This window comes from Dromaius novaehollandiae, chromosome 3, assembly GCF_036370855.1.
Source record: "Dromaius novaehollandiae isolate bDroNov1 chromosome 3, bDroNov1.hap1, whole genome shotgun sequence".
In the NCBI taxonomy this organism is placed as follows: Eukaryota; Metazoa; Chordata; class Aves; order Casuariiformes; family Dromaiidae; genus Dromaius; species Dromaius novaehollandiae.
This window is the reverse complement of record NC_088100.1, coordinates 128,032,614-128,054,089: the sequence shown is the minus strand read 5'-3', so window position 1 is coordinate 128,054,089 and position 21,476 is coordinate 128,032,614. Positions and strand designations below refer to the sequence as shown.

Sequence of the window (21,476 nt, the reverse complement as noted above, 5' to 3'; positions counted from 1 at the left end):
AGTGCAGCAATGAATCACCTCCACCTTTCCATGAGAGCGCAGCGGCGGCTGGTGCACCAGAGCAGCCTTAGACCAGGAGAAGAAATCAGCAACAAATAAACCAAGGGGGACAGATGGAGGAGCCAGCGCTATGGCCCACAGACGCTCATGCTGTTGTTGAGGACACCCGTGGAAAACTGCTGACTGGGCAAGGCTGGATCTTGGGAGAAGGCAGGAGGTGGTTACACTTGGAGACGACAGACTGCAAGGGCAAGCTGGCCCCTTTCGAATTGCATTTTCTCCTTACCTTCTCCATCTTCTTTTCCAAAATAAAGTTCTACATTATATTAAAAATACTAACACGGGAGCGAATCTCCAAGGTTAGAAACTATCACTCCGGGTCCTCCTACCAGAACACATCCCATCTTGATCTGCAACTCCAAAGCTGGTCTGTAACTTTCATGTGAATGACTGCATGCTTCATAAAGACTCCCCACTTAAATGTCACTACTGCAAACAGTGGAGAATCTTTTACTTACTTAAATAAGCTGATTTAGCTGGCTAAATACATCACTAAACACTGTATCTTACTTCTGGTTTGAACTGCAAGCATCAGCTATTTGCCCTTGCTGTGCTTAACTCGGTTAACTATGGAAGACCTATTGCAATTTTTCCCTGTGTTGATATTTAGTGTCTGGTTAAATTTTTTTTTGTAAGGCAAACCATTTAAGATCCTTCAATTACCTTGATTATGAGGCATGTCATTTTGCCCTTGGTATCAGAGTTTTTCCTTTCACCCTTCTTTTTCAATACCTTTAAAAAATTGGAGAGTCCATTTCCTTGATGGTGTCCTCACTGCCCTATAGAGGTCAGAACCTCAGATTAGGGCTGCCCATCCTACAAGTGTGGTCCACTGCTTTCCATATCTAAATGTGAAAACCTGCATTTGGCTTCATGCATTTGGCTACTCAGGCAATACAGAACTGTCACTTCTTTTTGTTCCCCTGTATATCCATGTATTTTTCCCTGCTGTCTCGGTTTCTTGATAAAGTCCTTAAAAAGCCCAACTTTATCAGTTTGAAGCCGTCAAGAATTATGTAGGACTAGCGTATTACTCCAAAATAGCAACCATGTTTCACATCCGTGATCTAGTTTTTAATTATTTTGAGTGAGTGCTATTCAAAATATCCTGAAACTATTAAAACGTATAATCTGAGAAATTAGGAAGACAAACGGAAATAATTATTGCCTTTAGTGATGTCTCCTCTGCCATGTTTTACAGCAGTAGAATTTATCCGATTCCCTCAGCTCTTCCAAGTTCTGCTCAGCAATGCAAGACAGCTTGCCTGCCTGTCTGGATTACTGCTTGTCTCACAGGCACAAGAGATCAAACCAAAGAATCTGGGATAAACGTGCTGTCCCAGCTGGAAGCACTACCTGGGCCAAAGAAACAGAAGAGAAATAGGAATAGGTTCACCAAGGAGGAAACTTAATGGAGAGGAACATTACGAGTGGGCGGGAACCAGAGGACAACTGAGCAGACTGCAAATTTTTATTTTAAAGGTAGCTAGCTAGGTATAACTACATTTCCTGTATATAAAAAGCAAGCCAAAGGGCAAAACAAGAAAGGCTATAAGGACGGTTGTGCTCTGGGCATGCAACATCTTCAAAAATTAGAGACCATGCATGACATTTCTCATAATGACATTATTATAATAAGAGAACAGTGATGGCTCTCTCCAAATCAGAAGTCTGATCATGAAACCACTCACCAAGCTAACTCCTCTGGGATTCAACACAAGTTTAATTTAAAAACCCACCACAATCTGACTGCCAAGTGGCATTAGCAGCTGACTATACTAAAACACATTCAAGCACCTCCATCTACGCTTCAGACACTCCCTATTGCTGTTTCCCCAGGCCTAGGGAACAAGCTGTAAACATGTCAACATCACAGTCATTACCAGACTTTAACTGTACCCTTTTTAATTTTTTGTTAAAAATGTCATAAAGACACAATGAATACAAGTACTGCAGTTACATCAATACAAAAAAAGCAATACAAATTAAGCAGCTGAATACAAAAATACATTGAAATACATGAACACCACAATGTAACTTATAGCACTAATCAGAATTGTGTATGTGTGAAAAAATTAAATAAAAACCTTTTTTGTATTAGACAACTTAGGTATTCTCCACTTTAACAGTAACTTTCTTCTAGTTATGTACTGCACAATTTCTTCTATATACAGTATAGAATAAAATACTTTTAAAAGATATGACATTTGTACTCCTCAATATGTGATATAGGTATCTTTTACACTAAGAATATTGACTGCATGAATAAAAACCAATGTCTCACATCAACTGATCTGAAAAGGAGGATCAACGTTTTCCTTTTAAATCATTTCTGTATATTTCAGTTAGTAGGTTTGGCTTGATGCATCAGACAATCCTTGTCAAACAGTGTCTCTCACAGTAATGTACATAATATTGCTTGTGTCTATACAATCATACAAATGTGGCAATCATATCTAAATGTTGTTTATGAAAGAGACAGCTCACACATATACAGGTCTTCAGACTTTCTTAATGACTTATTTACAATGAAAGTGCTTTTATCAGCTCTAACACGATACATGTTTTTTCTACATGTCAATTATTAGTCTCCCTGAAATTGGAAAAGTATTATATAGAAAATACCACAGCTTTGCAAACACTATAGCATACTGTATAACTGCATGTGGTTCTGAGATTAGCAGCTGAAAAGTGTTGATAATTATAATTTAAAAATAAATAAAGCAAAGAGGTAAACCAGTTACAAAACAGCAGAAAACTGCAATATTCACAACAGTAAAAAGACTTAAAATCAATTGCTAACAAAATGGTGAAGCAGTTGGATCAAAAGTCTTGAAAACATCTTTTAGTGACTTATCATCTGATTCCCCATTTGGATCATTATCCTGTGTTTGATTTACCTGTCCAGGCTGTCTAACCTGCCTTGGATCACTGTACTGCGGTCTGATTAATCCTGATAAAGCTTGGATAGGAAGATTATGCACCGCAGGTGCAGCGCTGGAGTGTTTAGCCTGAGATTTACCGGTGCTATTTGCTTTATCTGAAGCGGCTTCTGCTGATCCTTCTGTATTTTTTTCCACGTTAGAGGCAGCCTTCTGCAGCAATGAATCTTCTGAGAGACTGGGCTCATTTTTACCAGAATTTTTCAAAATACTTTTTTTCTGGTTCTCTCCATTCTCCCCCGAATTAACTGGAGTTGTGTCCAACGATGAGCTATGATCTCTTGGATCATACAAACTAATACCACTCAGTATCGATCCGGGAGTTCCCAGTCTGACACCACTCGATGATAACTTGGGTGCATATGGAGGCAGAGCATCCGGGTCAGCTTTAGAAGTCGCAGCTTCTGAGGACTGTGATGAACTGGCAGCAGATCTGGTGAGGCGGGGGTCAAACTTTGGAGGGTGCGAATCCTTTGCGAGTCCATGATGCGCATCTGTACTAGACAGTCTGTGGAGTCTGGGATCAACGTTTTTTTGTAAGCGAGGGTCTCCTAATTTGCTTGAGCTACTGGCATGCGAGTCTGCAGGCTGATCCAAATAGCCACCCCTGCCCGTTAAGTTATTTTTTGCTTTTGCAGCTAGTCTCGGGTCAGCTGGCATTGTATTTGGATGGGGATCATTTTTTAAATTCCGCAGTTTATTAAGTCTCTGGTCAGCAATGAGTGGAGGAAGAGGCAAATTAATCGAAGAGACCGGGTCAGGTTTAGGCAAAGGTATTGGGAGCAAGTCTTCAGGAGCCCATACAATATGTTTAGCAAAGTTTGGTTTCATCAGGGTAACATCCATTTTAATGTGGCTGAACTGCCTCAGCTGAGATCGGGGATCCCTTAATGTTACACCAGGTAAAGGTTCCAACGGTATGAGGAAAGCTCGCTCTCTCAATTCTCTTTCTGAATCCTCTTCGTCATCATCCATCCCTTTTTGCTTGACTTTAACGCCAGCGTGCGCGTGATGCAAATCCAGCTTTGCTCCCCCAAGAGACGAGCTGGCATGGCCACCTTCGCTAACCTTTAACATCCTGGGATCTCGCGCAAGCCGTGGGTCCAAGGATGCGGATTCTGAAGGCTTTCTGGGGTTTGACCTTGGAGAGGCCCTAAGTCTTGGGTCAGCGGCCTGGGGTCCGATGCCTTTTTCTTTCGCCAGCCTCGGGTCAGTAGGAATACCAAGCATGTGCTGCTCTGTGGAATGTTGTTGCCGACTCCGAAAATTTTCGCTTTGTTTCTTTAAGGTTTTTAGTATTGATTTAACACTGCTCCCCTCTTCCTCTTCACTACTGGAGTACCAGTTTACATTGTCATCTAAAAAAATATATATATACAAATATTCAAGCAAATGATCACTGGGAAATGAGACAAAACATGCATTGCTACAAAAGGATAACTTCTCAATAAAACGGAAACTAGGTCTCATATGAAGTCCTAGTTCACTGCAATATAACAACCTTGATCTAAAATGAAAAAAAATCAGTTTAAATGAAGAACTGAAATAACAAAAAAACCTGTAGTTAGTTGAGATACTCCAAAACTCTACCGAATTCTTTCCATCTCTCAAAATTAATCTGGGAAAATAACACACTTTCAAACAATTATTTCTACCCATACTAGTAAAAAAAGAAAAAAGAAAACCACCCACAAAATATTTAAAATCTGAGTCTCAATGAAAGTGACCTTCCTTGCTGCACAGGAGGAGGAAAAGTAAGATGGAACCTTATAGTTGCCTTAAAAAACGGATAGATTACAAATGCTGAATTGCTGCTTCATTATGGTCCAAAACACAAGGTTTTGGGGAGCCGTCAAGATTCAGAAAGGGTAGCGAGGACATTTAATTTAAAGAATAAACTCTCAGTTACCTCTGCAATTTTTTGGAAAGCAATATAGTGGAAGCCTCATCGACACAGCTGTTTGGCTCAGTAAGTTGAGAAATGAAGATGAAGCACCCTATGTGAATTAGGTAGTGGTGATGCTAATATTTCCTCAGTACTAGCTGTATCACATAAATATTCAACAAAAGGCAGTGACAGGGTGAAGCAACAAGGAAGCAGCTAAGAGGAATGTTCTTCCGTTATGCTGCTTTGTGAAACCCCTCTACATGGGAGGGCCAGTCACTCCAAAGCACTGGTGAGAAGCCTTCAGTTAGAGCAGGTTACTCTGGTTTTCTAGGAAGCCCTGAAGGGCTGCATTTCTGAATCTCGCTCATCATTCGAGCAGAATTATATTGGCGGTATCGTTGTAATCACTGGATACAGCAAATCCCTTTTGGTTACATAAAAGATGCATTTTGGTCACAGGACAGAAGCACTTCCAGAAGCCTCAGAAAAGAGTGCGGCAGGGAGCAGGCCAAGGGACCAACACGTTCTGTCTGGCTGAATCTGATCTGCAGGCTTACTGCTCTCCAGTCTCTACTTTCCAGAGACACTCAGTTTAAACACTGCAAAATGCAGGTATTGCAGAGGAAGGATACTGCTCTAGAGAAAAGGAATGTGCAAAAAGATCAAGAGGCGCCACAGAATAAACAGAATCTAAGATGAGCTTGTAGCACTGGCAGTTAGAAATAATAAACCTTTCTGTTTCAATCAGGGATTTTAAGAAGTAATTGATGTATCAACAATAGAACCTTTTAAAAGTACAAACTATATGCAGGAATTATCTATAGATCTTTCTACTTTGAACTGAAATGCATTAGCTAAGCCCATTCTGAAACCCCAGAATAAGCTGAGAAGGAAAGCGAGTATCTACAACTGAAATCATTATTTGAGCTGGTACTTGTGCACACACAATAACCATGAATGGTAACACGATGAAAATCCAAACCAACAGATTTGTTCTCGGCTAATATATGGTCAATACAAATGTTTCAAACTGTAACAAAATTAACTTTACCTTCTTCTTTGCTCATTGCCCTCTGACCCTGGCTGCTGACAGTGTCTCCATCTTCCTGATGCTTTTGACTAAGTCTTACATAAAGGGCTTTCTGCATTGCAGGAAGAAAATCCGGCACATTAATGGCTGGTTTATGGCCCATTTTACTCATGCAGTCTGACTCACTTCCACCTCCATGCGACTCTTGAGCCATGAGGTGAGCCTGGTGGTCTGCAAATTCACCATGCCATGTTCCATCTGCAGTAGCAAAAATACTTGTTAGCTGATATCCTATATAAGCCTTTACAGCAGAGTTATTAAGGCATAAAACACTTAAACCAAACCAAATTAACTTGTATTATATTACACAGGATTAGAAAGCATCAGCTGAAAAAGCATACACACTGAAGACATTTCAGGAGAAATGGCTTTCTCTCCAAAATTCTTTCAGTGCTCAGCTTTGGGGCCATGATGCCTTAATACTGCACAACCGCAAAGCGTCATGTCAAGGAACAACCATTCTGAGAAGTGCTTACCACCAGAGTTGTTAGCTGGCTGGAAGTTATGTACGGCTTGATGAGAATAGTAATTGTCATAGAAATCAGCTGGGTTCTGAATAGGCTCATAATTCATACTCGGCTGCCGTTCACCAGGAATCTGCTGATACTGCGGCCCTGGAGGACAATGATTCTCTCTCGGCATATTCACCATATGTCCTTGAACTCCTGGGGCATTGTAAGATCCCCCGAGACCTGGCGGTGTTAGAGGCGGACCACCTTGCTGTGCTTGCATAGGCATACCAGTCTGGTTCTGTGGTCCTAAAAAGCCTGGTGGGACACCCTGCATAGGAGGACTCTGTGGCATTGCTGGGCCTTGGGGCCCGGCACATGGATGATGTCCAGGAGAACCTGGGTGCATCGGTGGTCCGTTGTGTGGCCCTGGACTTGAACCTGGATTATACATATGCTGGGCATGTGGGTCATTCCCCTGAAATGGTGGCCTTGGTGGTGATGTGCTGTTATAGAAGGTTGGTGGCCTGTAGGCAAAAAAATTAATGGATCAAATTTTGCACCTACACAGACCAACAGCCTATTACCTATCCCCTCCTCCCTCTTACAGATGTCTGTTCAAACTTACTTGATCAAGACTTTCATAGAAGTCTGAAAGAAGCAAAGTCATTTTCAGCAATAACAACTGCCTACATTACAAATACATCACAACACATCTTGTTGTCTAGAACTTGTCTACGCAACTTGTCTAGAAGCAGAACACATTTTTTCACTATCAACATGTGGAAAACTGAACACCTGCTGAAACTAATAGTTTTAAACATCCCAAGGCCAACAATCTCCATCAGGAGTCTCCACCGGCTTCAGTCAAGAAAAAGCTAACCTTAAAAGATTCTAGAAGGAGAATGAACTTTGTTCAACTGCAAAGAGATAGGCAAGGCAGGCACACAGCCAAAACCAGAGCTAATGGAGTCAGTTTCTGGAAGGTTAAAACTGCAACCGTTATCTCCTATGGAAAGCATTCAATAAGTAAATAATTGCAATAGCCAATATTTGACACATCATTAACTTAGCAATATACTCAGAAGTAAATGCTTTAGATGGAAACGCAGACAACTGTTCAAATAGCCATGCTTTCCTTTTATGAAGGACTCTACAGAAAATACTAAAACTTACTTTTTTCCAATTTTGTGCGCTAAATCCACAGTAGGCTTCACAACTATTTCAAAGAGAGATGGGATTTTCTTATATTCTCCTGAAGGATCTTGAAAATTCTCTGCATCAGACTCAGAAAACGGATATTGCTCTGGTGGGGTTGGCAGAAGTCCAACGCCGGGTGGTGGCTTAGGGAGAGGAACTATGCCACGTTTTCTGAGTTCTTCCAGTTCCTTTTCATCTTCATTTTGTGGTTCCTCCTCAGTATTCAAAACCTATAACAAAGCAATGTAGAACACCCTTTATTAAATTTGCAGTGTATGCAATTCAACTTAGTCTTGCTTTTTTTCATTTGAATGTAATTATCTGCTATAATACTACTATCTGTTGATACCAAACTCAGCTGAATTATAAATCTATTATTACTTTTGTCCTATAGGATATTGATTCAACAGCCCAGAAGAAAACTTAGTTTCTGTAGTCAGGAAAGGACAATTTTACAAAGGTCCATTTCCTTTGACCAGTAATTTTAGGTGACAGAATTACTTATTCTAAAATTCATAATGTTTTCAGGGTTAAATTTGTGTCACTTTTCTGCTAAGGCTTGTGGCAGAGTAACTGGAGAGAGACAGGAACATCCTACATAAAACGTCAGTCAGGATTTGATGAACCATTCACAGGAATCACCCTGTTCCTTTCTACACCCTATGTGCAATAGTAATTCAGACGACAATCTAACTTCTAGATAGCTAAAGCTAGACATAAAGGCACCCTTCTTGTTACAGAGTTCATGAAGATGTCTAAAAAAAAGAGGGGGCAAAAGAAAATTCTCGGGCAGAAACACGAGCTGTAAAAATAAATGAGTCCAATCAGGGTAAGAAAACTGACGGCAAGGAGAATTCACTGCAAGAAATCTGGTCACAGACCTGCCGCACTCAAGGGAAACAGGAATGTTTAACATCATTAGTGTTTAGCATCACACTCCCCCAGGCTCCCACTGAAACTTCCAGCCCAACGTTTTAGAAACAGATCTCATTTACAGACTACAAATTACCTTATCCAACAGCTCTTTTGTTTCTGCAGTCAGGGGAGCATGAGAAAATTTGCACTTATCTCCTTGATAGCATTTTGCTCCTGTATGGTAGAACTTGCAAGGAAATTCATGTAAGCAATCTATTAAGGATTCTTAACAAAGGTTGATAACTGTAGTTGCATTATTTGGCACATTTACAAAATTTACCTTTCAGCTATCCTTAAGTTCTTCCTTAGCACTTAACCTTTCCAAAGCAATGTCTTAAGAATTTTGTAAGCCAATAACCAACTTACCTCATAGTTTCATTTCACATTCTATTAATAGCTACATTACTGTGGCATTAACATTATTTTTGACTTGATCCTAATATTGTCATTAAGAACTTGATGGTCTCAACTCCAGAATAAAACACACATCCTTTACAACAAACAAGAACAGATCAGGGTTTAAAAAAGATATAAATGCATCTAACTTGAAGCTTTTTAATCTTTAAAAATGTTAAAAATCTGTAAAAAAAAATAAACAAAACCAATAATTTTATATTATTCTCTTCTCCAGAGTATCCAAGCAGAAAAGAAAAAAAAAATCTACATATTCTCTGGTATAGTCTCTTAAGAAAAGAAATAATCACCATTTAAATCATTTACATCAGTTAAGAGTAAATATAAACTTTCAGTTTGGACATTAGATTTCCCATATATTTACTTAAAATTAAAGCTGATCAATATTAGTAGTTCCAACTACATAAATGCACACAAAAGGAAAAAGACAATAATGAAAAGTATTTGGGAAAAATCTGCATTGAGACCACATTCTGATCAATAAAATTAAGGGATGGACTATACGTAAGAACATCTGCTCACTGCAGGTAAGATGGGAACAGAATACTGAAGTGGAAGAACAGAAAGGGAAGAGAAAACAGCTCTCAGCATCTTGTGTATGTATCTATAGCTTAGATATTTCCTTAGTTTACACAAAATAAAGTATCATTATGCTCTTAAAAATAACTGCAGAAATACTACTGTGATGTTCCAAATTTTTATGCACAGTTTAAATCCACCTGGTTTGCAATGTTTCCATCTGCCAGACTTGCAAGCCTAACCTGGGTTTTAAGAGTCCAAACATGCGTTCTTTGTCAGAGATCATCACAAAAGCAGACATACTGCAGTTCAGTTTACTTATTGATATATTCAAGGTATATGAAGAATTCTTTAAAAAAATTGAGACAGAATCACATGCACACCTTCGAAAAACACCTTTTCAATCACACATATTTCCTGTCTTTAGCTCTACAGGTAATTTTATAGCAAACAAGTAAAAATAGCTAAATGAAAGTCAAGTTATGCTAAAACAAAAAATAATAGGGTTTTGATTCAAGTATAGCTTTTGTTAAAGGATATTGTGCAAATAAATGCAGTTCTCTCCTTTGGTGCAGTAACCCTGTATGTAAAACTTGCAGATTTCCTTTTTCTTTTCTATCTCTGCATCATGATCAAATTTACACTGCTCTCCCTGTAAATAAGAACAGAAGCATTATCAGCCTGAAATGTCAAATAATTCCATTCCATATTGAAAGAAAAATATCCTCCTTAGCTGAATTTAAACTTTTTATCTTTATTAACACAGAACTATATCATAAGCATGTACTTAAAAAACTACAAATGGGGGCCTGGCCATAGAGAAACAGTTCCTGAATCTGGATTCAAAAGAACAGGTGCTGATGGTCCATAGAAAATGAGCTGGTCTTACAGTACCAGTTCTCTTCTTTGGGTCCACCTAGGAAACAGTACTTAAAAATGCATTAAACAAATTTGTTATTAAAATTATTTTTCCATATAACCAACTGCTGCAACACTGATCAGAAAGCATGATTCTGTTCTGGGAGAGTGAGGGAAAACTGAGAGTCCAAACAAAGTATTAGACTCTTTAACATAGGAAGAATAAAGTCCAAACAATACAATGTTTTATACCAACCATATCATCTTATGTACTAGAATTAGTTTGTTGGAAAGGTTTTGTACAATCTTTGTAATTATTTTCAGGAAAAAATGCACTAAGTGCTCTTACAGCTATTTGTTTTAAAACTGAAGGTGGCAGCAAATACTCATCTTACTGAACATAATGGACGTTAATACTAAAATATATAAAGTCATCAACACATGCATTGCTTTCAATTTCCCCCTGGTTTGGGAAAAGCATACTAATTTTCACTTTTACTTTCACCATCTGAAAAAGAAACAGAAAATGATCTATCACTAAATACGCAGAGAAACTAAAAATAAATGACGCACTTGCTTGTTGAGAAGCATGGAGTTTTTCTTAACTGTGTTTTATAACTGACTGGACTATTCTGACATCAGAGCTCCACAGCAGCATAAGCTTCAAAATGAAGCAACAGCAAAACTGTTATGCAAGAGCAGACTGTTTTGCCAGGGCTCTTGCTTGACAGCTGACTGCTCTAAATAGTGTTCTCTCCTTTCTGCTGCCTTCCATTTGCTGGCTGAAGGAAGACAACTTCAATTCTTTTACTCTCCCAATGCCACTTTTACTTTAGAGAGACGAATAATTCTGCATAATTAAGTGATTCCTTCAATGTTTCAAAATTAGTAGCACCACATAACAAAAAATAAACTAATATATTCAGAAATCATTGCCTACTTACAGATTCCATACTTGCAAGATTCGATATACATTTACAAATGATATACTGTCAGTTTAAGTCAGTACTGTATATACTAATATGCAAACAATCATTTCAACATAATTTGTTATACTTCTAAATTTGTAACAGAAAGGGATATTTTTACACGAGCACTTCTGTTGGTATTTATCTATAAATACATAAAACATCAGAAGCCACAAAACACCGAGCTTCATCAGGCAAGTTTTCTTTGTATCAGCTGAACTAAAGAGAATGGCACATCTCCTCCTCCTCCTCACAGCAAAGAACCAGACCAACAGACACGGTGCATAATTACCTTAATACATCTCCCTTCAAGGAAATATTTACAAATTTGTTTGCCTTTATGTTCCACTGTATGCTGATTTATGAATTCCTGACTCATATTAACCCATTTCTTCACCGGTTTGCCGTCCTGTAAGAAAAATGAACATCCTATTGATGCTTACTTACTAAGTGCAGCTGTAAAAATATTATAGCGTATTTAGCGCAATAGTTACCCAAAACGAGATTAACTACACCATGATTTAAGTTCTTAATATTATTATACCCACACCTTAAAGTAAAGGCAAAAACACATTCATTTTCTTAGCTGTTTTAATACTGGGTCTTATACTCTTTTATAAATGCAACCAAATCAGAAACTTCTTACAATGCAACAGGCACAAATTACCAAATAGAGAAAGTATCTAGCACTTCATTTTAAAATGCTCTAAAGCAGGATGCATGGGCACCCAGTAAGTCAATGCCAACCACTCCCTGAATAAGGGCTCCTCTGCACGCACGCTTTGGTAACTGCCCCTGTGGGCACCACCACCTCCATAGCTCTGATTTAAAATAAACAGCATTCAGTTACATGGGAACCCAAACACAGCATATTTCTGAGTGCTTTTTGGAATTCCACAGTGCTAGCAGCTTGTGGTCCACAAAGCACAGCTCTGAATCCTACTCAAGTAACTTGATAAGCACGTTGATTAAGGCCTGGCATTTTCACCTTAAAGACAAAGATCAGAAAGATGACACCTAGTTCCAGCATCCTTTATTCTGGTCTGAACGCTCCCTCAGTGTCCACCTTCCACTGCCCTTCTTGCCTCAAACTGAGAGTGGGCCACTACACTTGTGACACAACTGCTGCCTCACGTGATGAGTGGGAAGATTTTAGGCACATGCATGAGAATGGCAAGTCACTGATGCTTCTGGGAAGGAAGGAGGCAAACAAGACTGAACAGAAACTTAGGTGCTGCAGGTCTTGCTAGCATTGCTTTCAGTCCTGAGGAAATCCTCAATTGTCAATCCAGGTATGAGAGCTTTGGCTCCTGGCTATCTTTACAGCTCCTTCACACGTCCACTGCGATCAAATCCCATGTTATACATATTATCCTTGTTACCACCAGGCACGTTGTGAAGTTCAAACAAGTTAATTTATTCTTGCTATTATTTTAATAAATCTGTAATTGAATAGATAGAAGTATTGCCTGTAGCAGAGTCAGAAGATGAACTTCAATCATCAGATTTCCATATTTACCTTAACCATAAGGCCATATTTTGCCAGTTCTTTCCCTCTACGTGCTTCTCACGTAATTATCGTGTCCAGATTATCTTTGTTCTTTTTTGCCCCCACCAGAAGAAAAACAACTTGTTTGCTTATAACATATGAAGCAAAGCAGAGAGGAAGCAGAATTTGGTCATGATCTACCATGTAAGATTAATCATATAGCTGGTGAGGGCAAAGAATTCTTCACTCTTACGATTTCAGTCCCTCATGGCATGTGCACTTAAGATAAGCTAGAGAAACTGTTGTAAACTCATTTAACTAGAGACAGAAGCAGCCGAGCGCCTGACTACATCAGTCTCTACATGGTTACTAAGCTTGCACTGCAAATGGGAGTTTGGAGAAGAGGAGTAAGGGAGCAGCCTGGTCAGAACGGCAAGGCGAGCAGCTTGTCTGGGACAGGTTTTGAGGGGCCTGGCTGAGCTAGTGAGGAAGTCAAGGAAGTACATCACCTTTAGTAAGCTGCTGTATGTGACATACAACAGAGGACAGAAAAAAAATGTCTTATTCGCAACACCAAGTTGTTGCCTACCGATATGATTATAGTGGGAAGTCAGGCTTTTCTGGATTTCTGATTTTCACAAAAATCCAGAGGGAACTGACGTCTGAGTAGGAAAGTCTGAAATGGGGCGGATATGGTTCTCCAAAGTAATCACACTGTGAAACACGAGCATCAGCACATCAAGTGTCTGGTCTCATTTTGCTCGGCAAACTAAACAATGTCATAAAACATTAACGCTAAGAATGATTAGCAGATCTGTGTGTGTTGAGAAGCAAAATCTCCAAGCTAGAAATGCCACTCCCGGATCAGTCAAGATCCATTCTCTACTCCGAAACATCAAAACTGAGGAAATCTCAATGCTACAAGACAACTCAACTTTGAATCTAATACTTGATCCTCTTCAAGGTTAACACAAATATCACATTAAAACAATCTCCCAAGTATTCCTGGGAGAACCGTAAACCAACGACTCTCCCACTCCGCAAAGCGCTTGAAACAACGGCTTTACGAAGGCTGAAATGCTCCAACTGTGTCATTCAGATCCCAGGGACTTAATTGCGCAGCTAAGGAATTTTGACATTTAACCCAACATACCAGGGAACTCAGCATCTGTGTTGCAGAATTCATTATTTTGCTGTAGCCAGGAGCCCAGCTTTTTGTTTTCTGTCTTCTAGCCCTGCTGGGACCTGCCTGCAGCTGCCTCTTCGTCTCCACCCTTCCCCACAACTTGGGAGATTTAGCTGGATGACAGGGCATGTTCTACAGAAACAGGAAGGAGGAGTTCTATAAACTAGGCATCGTAACAGATCAAACGGCTTCCCTTTTCCCTACCACATACAGGGCAGGGAAAGGAAAATCTGATCCGGACCACCCAGAAGCCCCAGACAGTTAGACCGTCTGGAGAACACAGGAAAAAAAAATTAACATGGCTGAATTATACATTAATGCATATTTTTAACGAGAAGCCAGCCACGCGCATTCTTGAATGTAGGAGGGAGGAGAAGCACCAATGTCTTAAGGAGATATAGAAACTAACGTTGCCTTAGAATCTTATCTCGTTGTGGTATATAGATTTAGATATAGTTTTGCTTAAATAATTTTTTTGGCCATGGATGGATTTGATCTGTTAATCATCAATTTTGTATTTTTTTCATTTATATAGCTTAAGTCTGATTGGAGTGACAAATTTATGAATACAAGTGGCGATACTGAATGTTATATTTTCTCTATATTCTGTGCAAAGAATTGTGAAATGAAAAAAAATGTCATAGATATTACCATTTCCACAGTCAAAGCTATGGAAAAAGAAGTAGAAATCTTCATGATTTAAATGAAAACAAGCAAAAGCTGTGAAAATGGCCATTTTCTTGGCCGAAATCCCCTAGCTGAACCGGTAGTAGCAAAATGTCGTCTTTCAGAAACAAATTAAAATTCCATTAATTTGATCGAAGTTAACATCTCATTCAAAACTAAAGCTCATAAGTCACTTTCTGCTAGTCTTTCATACTCATTTCCAAGAAAAACAAGAAAATGATGCATTAGTTTAAGTTCTCAACTATACTTTTTACATAAAGTTTTGCAAAATTCTAGTAAGGGATTTAACTTTTCTAGAGAGGAGAACAAAAGGTGAAAAATACATATATATTTAAGTACTCTGTTAAAGCAAAATATCTGGTCATTTGCAAATAAATACATTAGGAATTTAACTTTTAATTCCACATACCTCATGAAAGCCATCAGATCCTTTATTGCCTCCTCTTCCTCTTCCACGATCTTTACGCTTCAATTTCTTTTGCATCCCACGCCCTCGACCAACATGGTAATTATTACCCCTTTGAGAAATACCTGAAAAACAGAAAGACACAGTTCAGATAACTCGTAAGAGGGAAGGTGGAGGATTACTTTCAGGGTCATCCTCTCTTTAAGTTACGTCAGAAACTACAGAAAAATGGTTATCTATTCAAGTGACATCAAATACAGACAAATTTAACAGAAACAAAGTATTTCTTTTTGCAGTCTGAATTCCTAAATATTATCTTGAGTCATGAGTTGCCAAGTAAAACTACACCAGCCAATTGTAATTCTGTGCAAGTGCCTGCTCTTTGAAAAGCTCTTCAAATCACTCACAGACTGGCCAACTGAATATATCATTTATCTTGTTTAAAAGCAGCTTCTCACAATTAGAAGTGCAGACGTGATTTCTAATCAGCACACATACTTGAATTATTTTGAGGTGGTCGTTTTCAAATAATGCTACATTTCAACTCTAAATTTTTCAAGATGACAACATCATGCTATTAATTCTGCAATACCCAGGTCATTTAAAGAATCCACTTTGAAATAATTTATGGTCTGTAGAATGTGATGCTTGTGCACTCCCCACTTCCCCAGGCGGTCTGTAGTTATCAGTACAAGCAAGTGTATTTTACAAAAACAATTCTCAAATCTTGGGGGTTTTGAGTGCTCCTGCAAAGGACCACATGTACTCAACCCTCCCTGCCCCAGGACACGAATGACAGAATTACAGCTGAGCTGCACTACACTATCAGGTCTACTGATGCTGTAGTAAAGTTCATTCATGAGAAACCACTAGATTACCGAGCCAAACTCTAGCAATATTTTTCAGGATTGTTTCCCAAATAGAAACATTTAAATATTGTTGAGTGAAAGAAAATGGTTTACAGAGAAAAAAAAAAAAAAAAAACTGTGTTACTTTTTGGCCCTTCTTCCCTTCCGAATATATTCCCCTCCTTCTCTCCCCAGTATTTCTCTGCAGATTTTCTTCCCAAATAGCAGATGTTTAGTTCCAATAAAGCAAGACATCCTTTACAGCCTTCCATCATAGATAACCAAGTTATATCATTCAAAAGTGTAACATTTCCATCTTATACCTAATTTGGCTTTTACTTGGACTCCTATTAAGGATGCAAAAATATTTTAAATAAAATTGGTTTAACAACCATCTGTAAGTTTTCTCCAGTTGTTATCAGACAAGAAGGATTTAAGGAGGAAATAAAAAAAGAAGACATTTAAAAAATAGTGAGATGCAAATCCTTTGCTGGAGAGTGAAAAGAAGAAACAGAAGGTATTGATGTAGCTGTAGCAGAAAACGTACGAGCAGGAGCACAGGGTTAGAAAGCATGCAAAATCATCAATCTGTTTTCCATTCCCTGAGAGTTAAACTACACACTGCTGTCACACCAGGATGGAGGAAGTTAGCTACTCTCTGATATGCACAACGTGATTAGTAAGCCCCCTTAGGACAAGCAATCCTTTGGTTTCCTCTGGGCCAGAAAGCTTGCAACTGCAAATACAGGCAATTAACTAGCTGTATCTTGGTGCTAAACTGAACAGATGCTTTTGGAATCTTTGACACTTTGTTAGCTGAACAGCCTTTTGGGCTCATCTATCCTTGTGTAACAGTCTCTGCTTGGGGAACAGCTCTCTTGAATTCATGGCACTGACTCAGTTCCGCCAGTTAAGAAACGGCAAGGAAACCACTGTAATCACTGGGTGCTCACCCCCCTGCTCCTCCCCATCCATTTAGGAAGTGACCTCCTTTTTTTGTTTTTGTTTCTTAATGAATGCTTTGTTACTAAAGACAATTAATTAAGATTTTTCTAACCACTCAGGATCTCATTGAACCCTCTTGTAATCCTGTTGGGTGCTATGTCTCATAGGGAACGTAACATTGCCCAAGGCAATCTTGGGCTGCTTGGCCCTTTTAACAGTTACTCTTCTGAATTAGAGCAAGGTCAACGATTCTTGACTGACTCTTTCTGCTTTTCTGATGCTGTCACTGTCATTGCTCAAACACATGCATTTTTGAAACTGTTTGTTCTCCTATGACCATAAAGAGCCATTCTCTTCCCTCGATCAGTACTTTTCTCCATATTTGCTTCTTAACTCACCTCTGCTTAAAAAATATCCATCTTCTCTCACCCCAAATGAAAGACAAACATTAGCAAAGGTCACAAATCAGAAAAAAAGAAAATCACCCTCTCATTTCTAGACAGAATGCATAATTTGCTTTTTCACTCAGAAACACTGCACATCATCTTCAGATAAACTTTGCCTCTTGCGAAAACAGGAATATCAATTTTGCTACAGTTTGGTCAGTTGCTGAACACAGAATTAACCAGTACAATTGACACCTAGGTGTATATATATATATATCCTGTTTCATTACCACAACACACAAGGAAGCTGAGACTATAACCTGAGAAGTATGGCAAAAGAGCTTTGAATACTAACGTGTTTAATGGCAACTGTTTGGAAGATTCATCTGTTCCAAGAGGGTAATTATCCAGCTATGAGCAAGTGAGCAGTCATGGTCTCAGCTAGAAATACTGGGATAGAGCACCTCCTTTCACATCAATTTAAAAACAAAGAACCAGTTAGAAATTTCTGCTGCCACTGCACCTGCTACAGGTGAGAGTCACCTTGCCGCAGCAAGGCTGATTCTATTGGCAACGCCAAACAGAATCATCTCAAATGAGCTGCAGACAGAGATCCTTATGCGATTTTATCCAGAAGCACATCCAAAAATCATTTCTGTCTCACTTAAAAAAGATTCTGCTAATCTTTTGCCAATCTACTTTTTTTTTCTGAGCCAAAACAGAACACAACAAAACATCACAATAGTAAATGAAGAGAACTTATCTTTTTCACATACGGCATCAGCAAGTCACGATAAAGCCCTATGATTTCAAACTCAAGCAGTTACACAACTAAGACTTTTTTCTTCTGGTATTTTTTTTTAATATGTATTCATTAGAGAACACTTGACCTTCTTCCTCAATATATACAGTGTGAACGTATAATTTTATTCCTTACTATTAAACAGCATATCACTTAGTGATGGGAGACTGCTAGCTCATATCTCACCCCGGCAGCTTTCTTCATTCAGCTATCAAAACAAAGATCCCCAAATGATGCATGACAGAACGGCTACCGTCTCCCATTATGGCAGCTGCTTACTGAAGTTGGATACGTTGAGGAGAGAGATCCAAGGAAGAGGGAAAAGGAAAGGTGAAGCGACTAGAAGCCAACTAAAGGCACAAAGTTACAGTGAGAAACATACTCTATTACAGACAAAATAAATAGTGTCACCAGATAAAGTTAAAAAAAAAAAACACACAAAGCATGTAAGTGCACCAAAACACTGCATATTGCACGCCGTAACTGTTTTAACATCTTTTTTCCATCATTATAATTGTATGACTCCATTCTGACACATAACAACAGAATTATCAAATCAAACTATTTTACCTTTCTGGATTCCTTTCATCCCTTGTTTTTTCACTGGTTCTTTAGGAAATGGAGGTCCTAAATCAGGGTTGGAAGTCTCTTTAGATTGCCTGTATTGTTTGAGCTGATCAGCAAAATCTTCATCTTTTTCTTCCTCGTTATAATTACCAAAGTTTTCGTCACTATAATGACCATATTCATCATAATCCTTACTTTTTATATTTTTTTTATGTTGCATTTTCTGTGAAGTCATGTAATTTCCTGATAAGTGTCCATGCTGTACAAAAGGAATTGCACTGTTCAGAAGCAACTCAATATTTCGAACATCATCCCTCCCAAACTGCTCTACAAAACCAGGTTTTTTTATGTTGTTTCACTGTCATGCTGTCTACTGGATCTGCACAGACAAGCATCGCTATTATCCAGGGAAAATCAGTCATTCAGTAAAAATTAATATTTTTATTTTGAATGGATCGAAATAGGAAAAAACATCGGAAAGAAAAGCATCAGCATTTATACTCCACAAAGCTTTTCAGAGAGGTTGATAAAGCTTTTTAACGCATGCAAATCTATATACTCTAAGCACTGCCTCTTTAGAGATCTGAAGTTTTTTTTAAAAACAAAGAGTAGGTAGTATAGCATGAGTAAGAAAAAAAAGTATTGCTTAGAGCATGTTCAGATCACAGAAAAATATTATGTGTTCAGATGCCTCAGAAATATGCCTACAACACATATATAAGACATTAAACAGGGATATTTGTATACTTAGAAAAATACACTAATTTAACTATGTCGTATTAGGTGACATAAAATGCAAGCACCTTTTAAATGAGCGACTTTCATACTTATTCCTGAGACTTTGTACTGATGCTATACGTCAGCAAGATTCAGTTATGCTTGTTTTGCAAGAATTTGAGAAATTACTTGGCATCTCTCAAGAAGTAAGGCAGATTAAGCTGTGCAGTCTTTGCAGTATACAATGTTCAACAGTTTGAAGAGTAACCACCAAAGTTAGCAGGATTAAAACAAGAATCAAATGTTTACATTAATAACAGAGTTAGTAACAGCAGGCATAATTAAAATTCAACTTCTTATGCCCAATATATGAATGGCTAAGAACAACTATGACTAAAATATATTTTTTTACTTCATGAGAATCTCAGACACGGACAATGCAATCTGTTCCATCTCTACCAGTCAGAATGAAATAATAGTTATGGCCACTGCTAAGCCAGCACTGTCCCTTCTCCAGTTTCTGCAAACAGGATCTTCACTTTCTAATAGGTCAGGCTGGCTTAAAGCTTTTTGGAATGGTTCCAGTCTAAAAGGAAAGTCTCCTCTCCTTTGAAGTAATGAAACTTTGTAACGCCTCTAGCTACTCTCTCTTGCCTCTAGTCACTCCATCTCTGCTTTAGAGGACAGCATTCAATTTTGCGCAGTGGTCTCATGAGCGTTACCTAGCAGCATGAACTGAGAAAAGCCAGGACAAATTAAGGTATTAGAAGGCAGAATCAACTCTAGATTTTTAAAGGTGGCTTTCTGAGAGCTGTTTCCTCTTAGTATAGCCTAAATCCAGTATAGGCAGTAATAAAAACAGCTCAACTAGTACGCGATAGAGAAAATACAGCATCTCACTTGTTTATACCACTGACATTCATGCCACATTTGGAAATCTACCCAAAGGAGATGAGAACTGTATGCATTTTCTGAAATCCGTGAGAACGGGCACAATGATCAAGGCAGCCTTCACAAACAGCATTATCTAGATTTACGTTTTTTAAGTTGTAACTAAATAAAGACCTGAGAAATCAGTTTTAAAAGTATTACCTGGCTGAAAGAAGAATCATAATCTCTGTATGAACTACTGCTCTTTTTATGTGGTCTTTCTGTACGTTCAATATCAGAATCATGGCTGTAGTCTGAACTGTCATCACTGGAAGGGGAGTTATGCTGGAAAAAAAGAAGAAAATCTCTCTCTCAAATGCTATTAAGCAATGCACTATGTAACTGGTCTACTGTATATGAAATTAAAGGAAGCATTAGCCCACGATATGAAGATATTTTCTTAACTCCCACAAACCTCTGCTTCCAAGGGAAGCCAAAGAAAGTGCATTCTTTGATCATTCTGATCAAACATGTGATCTAACGAAGCTTTTTGAATGTAAACATTCAGGTCTATCGCCACATGTGCTTTCTCTGGGTTGTAACAGCTTCCTATGGGTCCCTTTGAGCCCTACTGCTTTGCAACATAACAAGGATGCTGCTGAAAGGCTAACAGATCTGGGAGATGGCTAGAAACTTGCACATGACCTTGGACCAGATCATTTTCTACCGGGCAGCAGGAAGGTCTATACCTTATTTAGACTGCTGAGGAAATCATTTGTTGCTACAAGCACCTCCCAAAAGACATATGAACCTCCAAAACACAAGGACCTTCAGAAATATCAAGTTTTCAGTCCCCTACAACTGCTTTGCTGCTACTTGCTGTTTCGATAGCTCCTCTGTATTCTCCGTACACAGTATGCACAACTGGTTCAGGCTACAGGCACACTATTCAAAATAACTTATTTTCAGTTATTTTGGCATACTGCTATGACCTCCTTAATAAACAATTAAAAAAAAAGTTCTTTGAACAATTTAAGTCAGCTAAACCTGAACAGGGTTTTACATAACAGCAACTCATGACAAAGTGTATATGCCTTACTTTTTCTAATATTTTGGAACAAATTTTGTTCCAAAAACAAAAAAATCTTGCATCTCTAAAAACAAATACATGTAAACTCCTGGAGTTAATTTATTCTGTTAAAGAAGAAATTTTATAAATGTAAATTGCAGTGGACCACTTGCATTGGAAAACATGACCGTGCTACTGTCA

General features: G+C 38.5%; 1 protein-coding gene across 2 annotated transcripts in view; it reads right to left on the bottom strand.

Moving 5' to 3' along the window:
• Window positions 1-1,948: 1,948 nt before the first annotated feature.
• The window catches only part of ZC3H6 (zinc finger CCCH-type containing 6), a 44,084-nt gene continuing 24,556 nt past the window's right edge, over window positions 1,949-21,476 (bottom strand). The window contains exons 3-13 of one of the 2 annotated variants that reach the window (XM_026110446.2): window positions 20,429-20,551; window positions 18,623-18,878; window positions 15,075-15,196; window positions 13,946-14,110; window positions 11,596-11,712; window positions 10,018-10,129; window positions 8,639-8,748; window positions 7,606-7,859; window positions 6,457-6,956; window positions 5,942-6,178; window positions 1,949-4,360 (exon numbers count right to left, since the gene is read on the bottom strand). In XM_026110446.2, the coding sequence (XP_025966231.2) occupies window positions 2,859-4,360; window positions 5,942-6,178; window positions 6,457-6,956; window positions 7,606-7,859; window positions 8,639-8,748; window positions 10,018-10,129; window positions 11,596-11,712; window positions 13,946-14,110; window positions 15,075-15,196; window positions 18,623-18,878; window positions 20,429-20,551 (3,498 nt within the window). In that variant the 3' untranslated portion in view covers window positions 1,949-2,858. The remainder of the gene's footprint in view (window positions 4,361-5,941; window positions 6,179-6,456; window positions 6,957-7,605; window positions 7,860-8,638; window positions 8,749-10,017; window positions 10,130-11,595; window positions 11,713-13,945; window positions 14,111-15,074; window positions 15,197-18,622; window positions 18,879-20,428; window positions 20,552-21,476) is intronic. The other variant, XM_026110447.2, reaches the window with a different exon arrangement.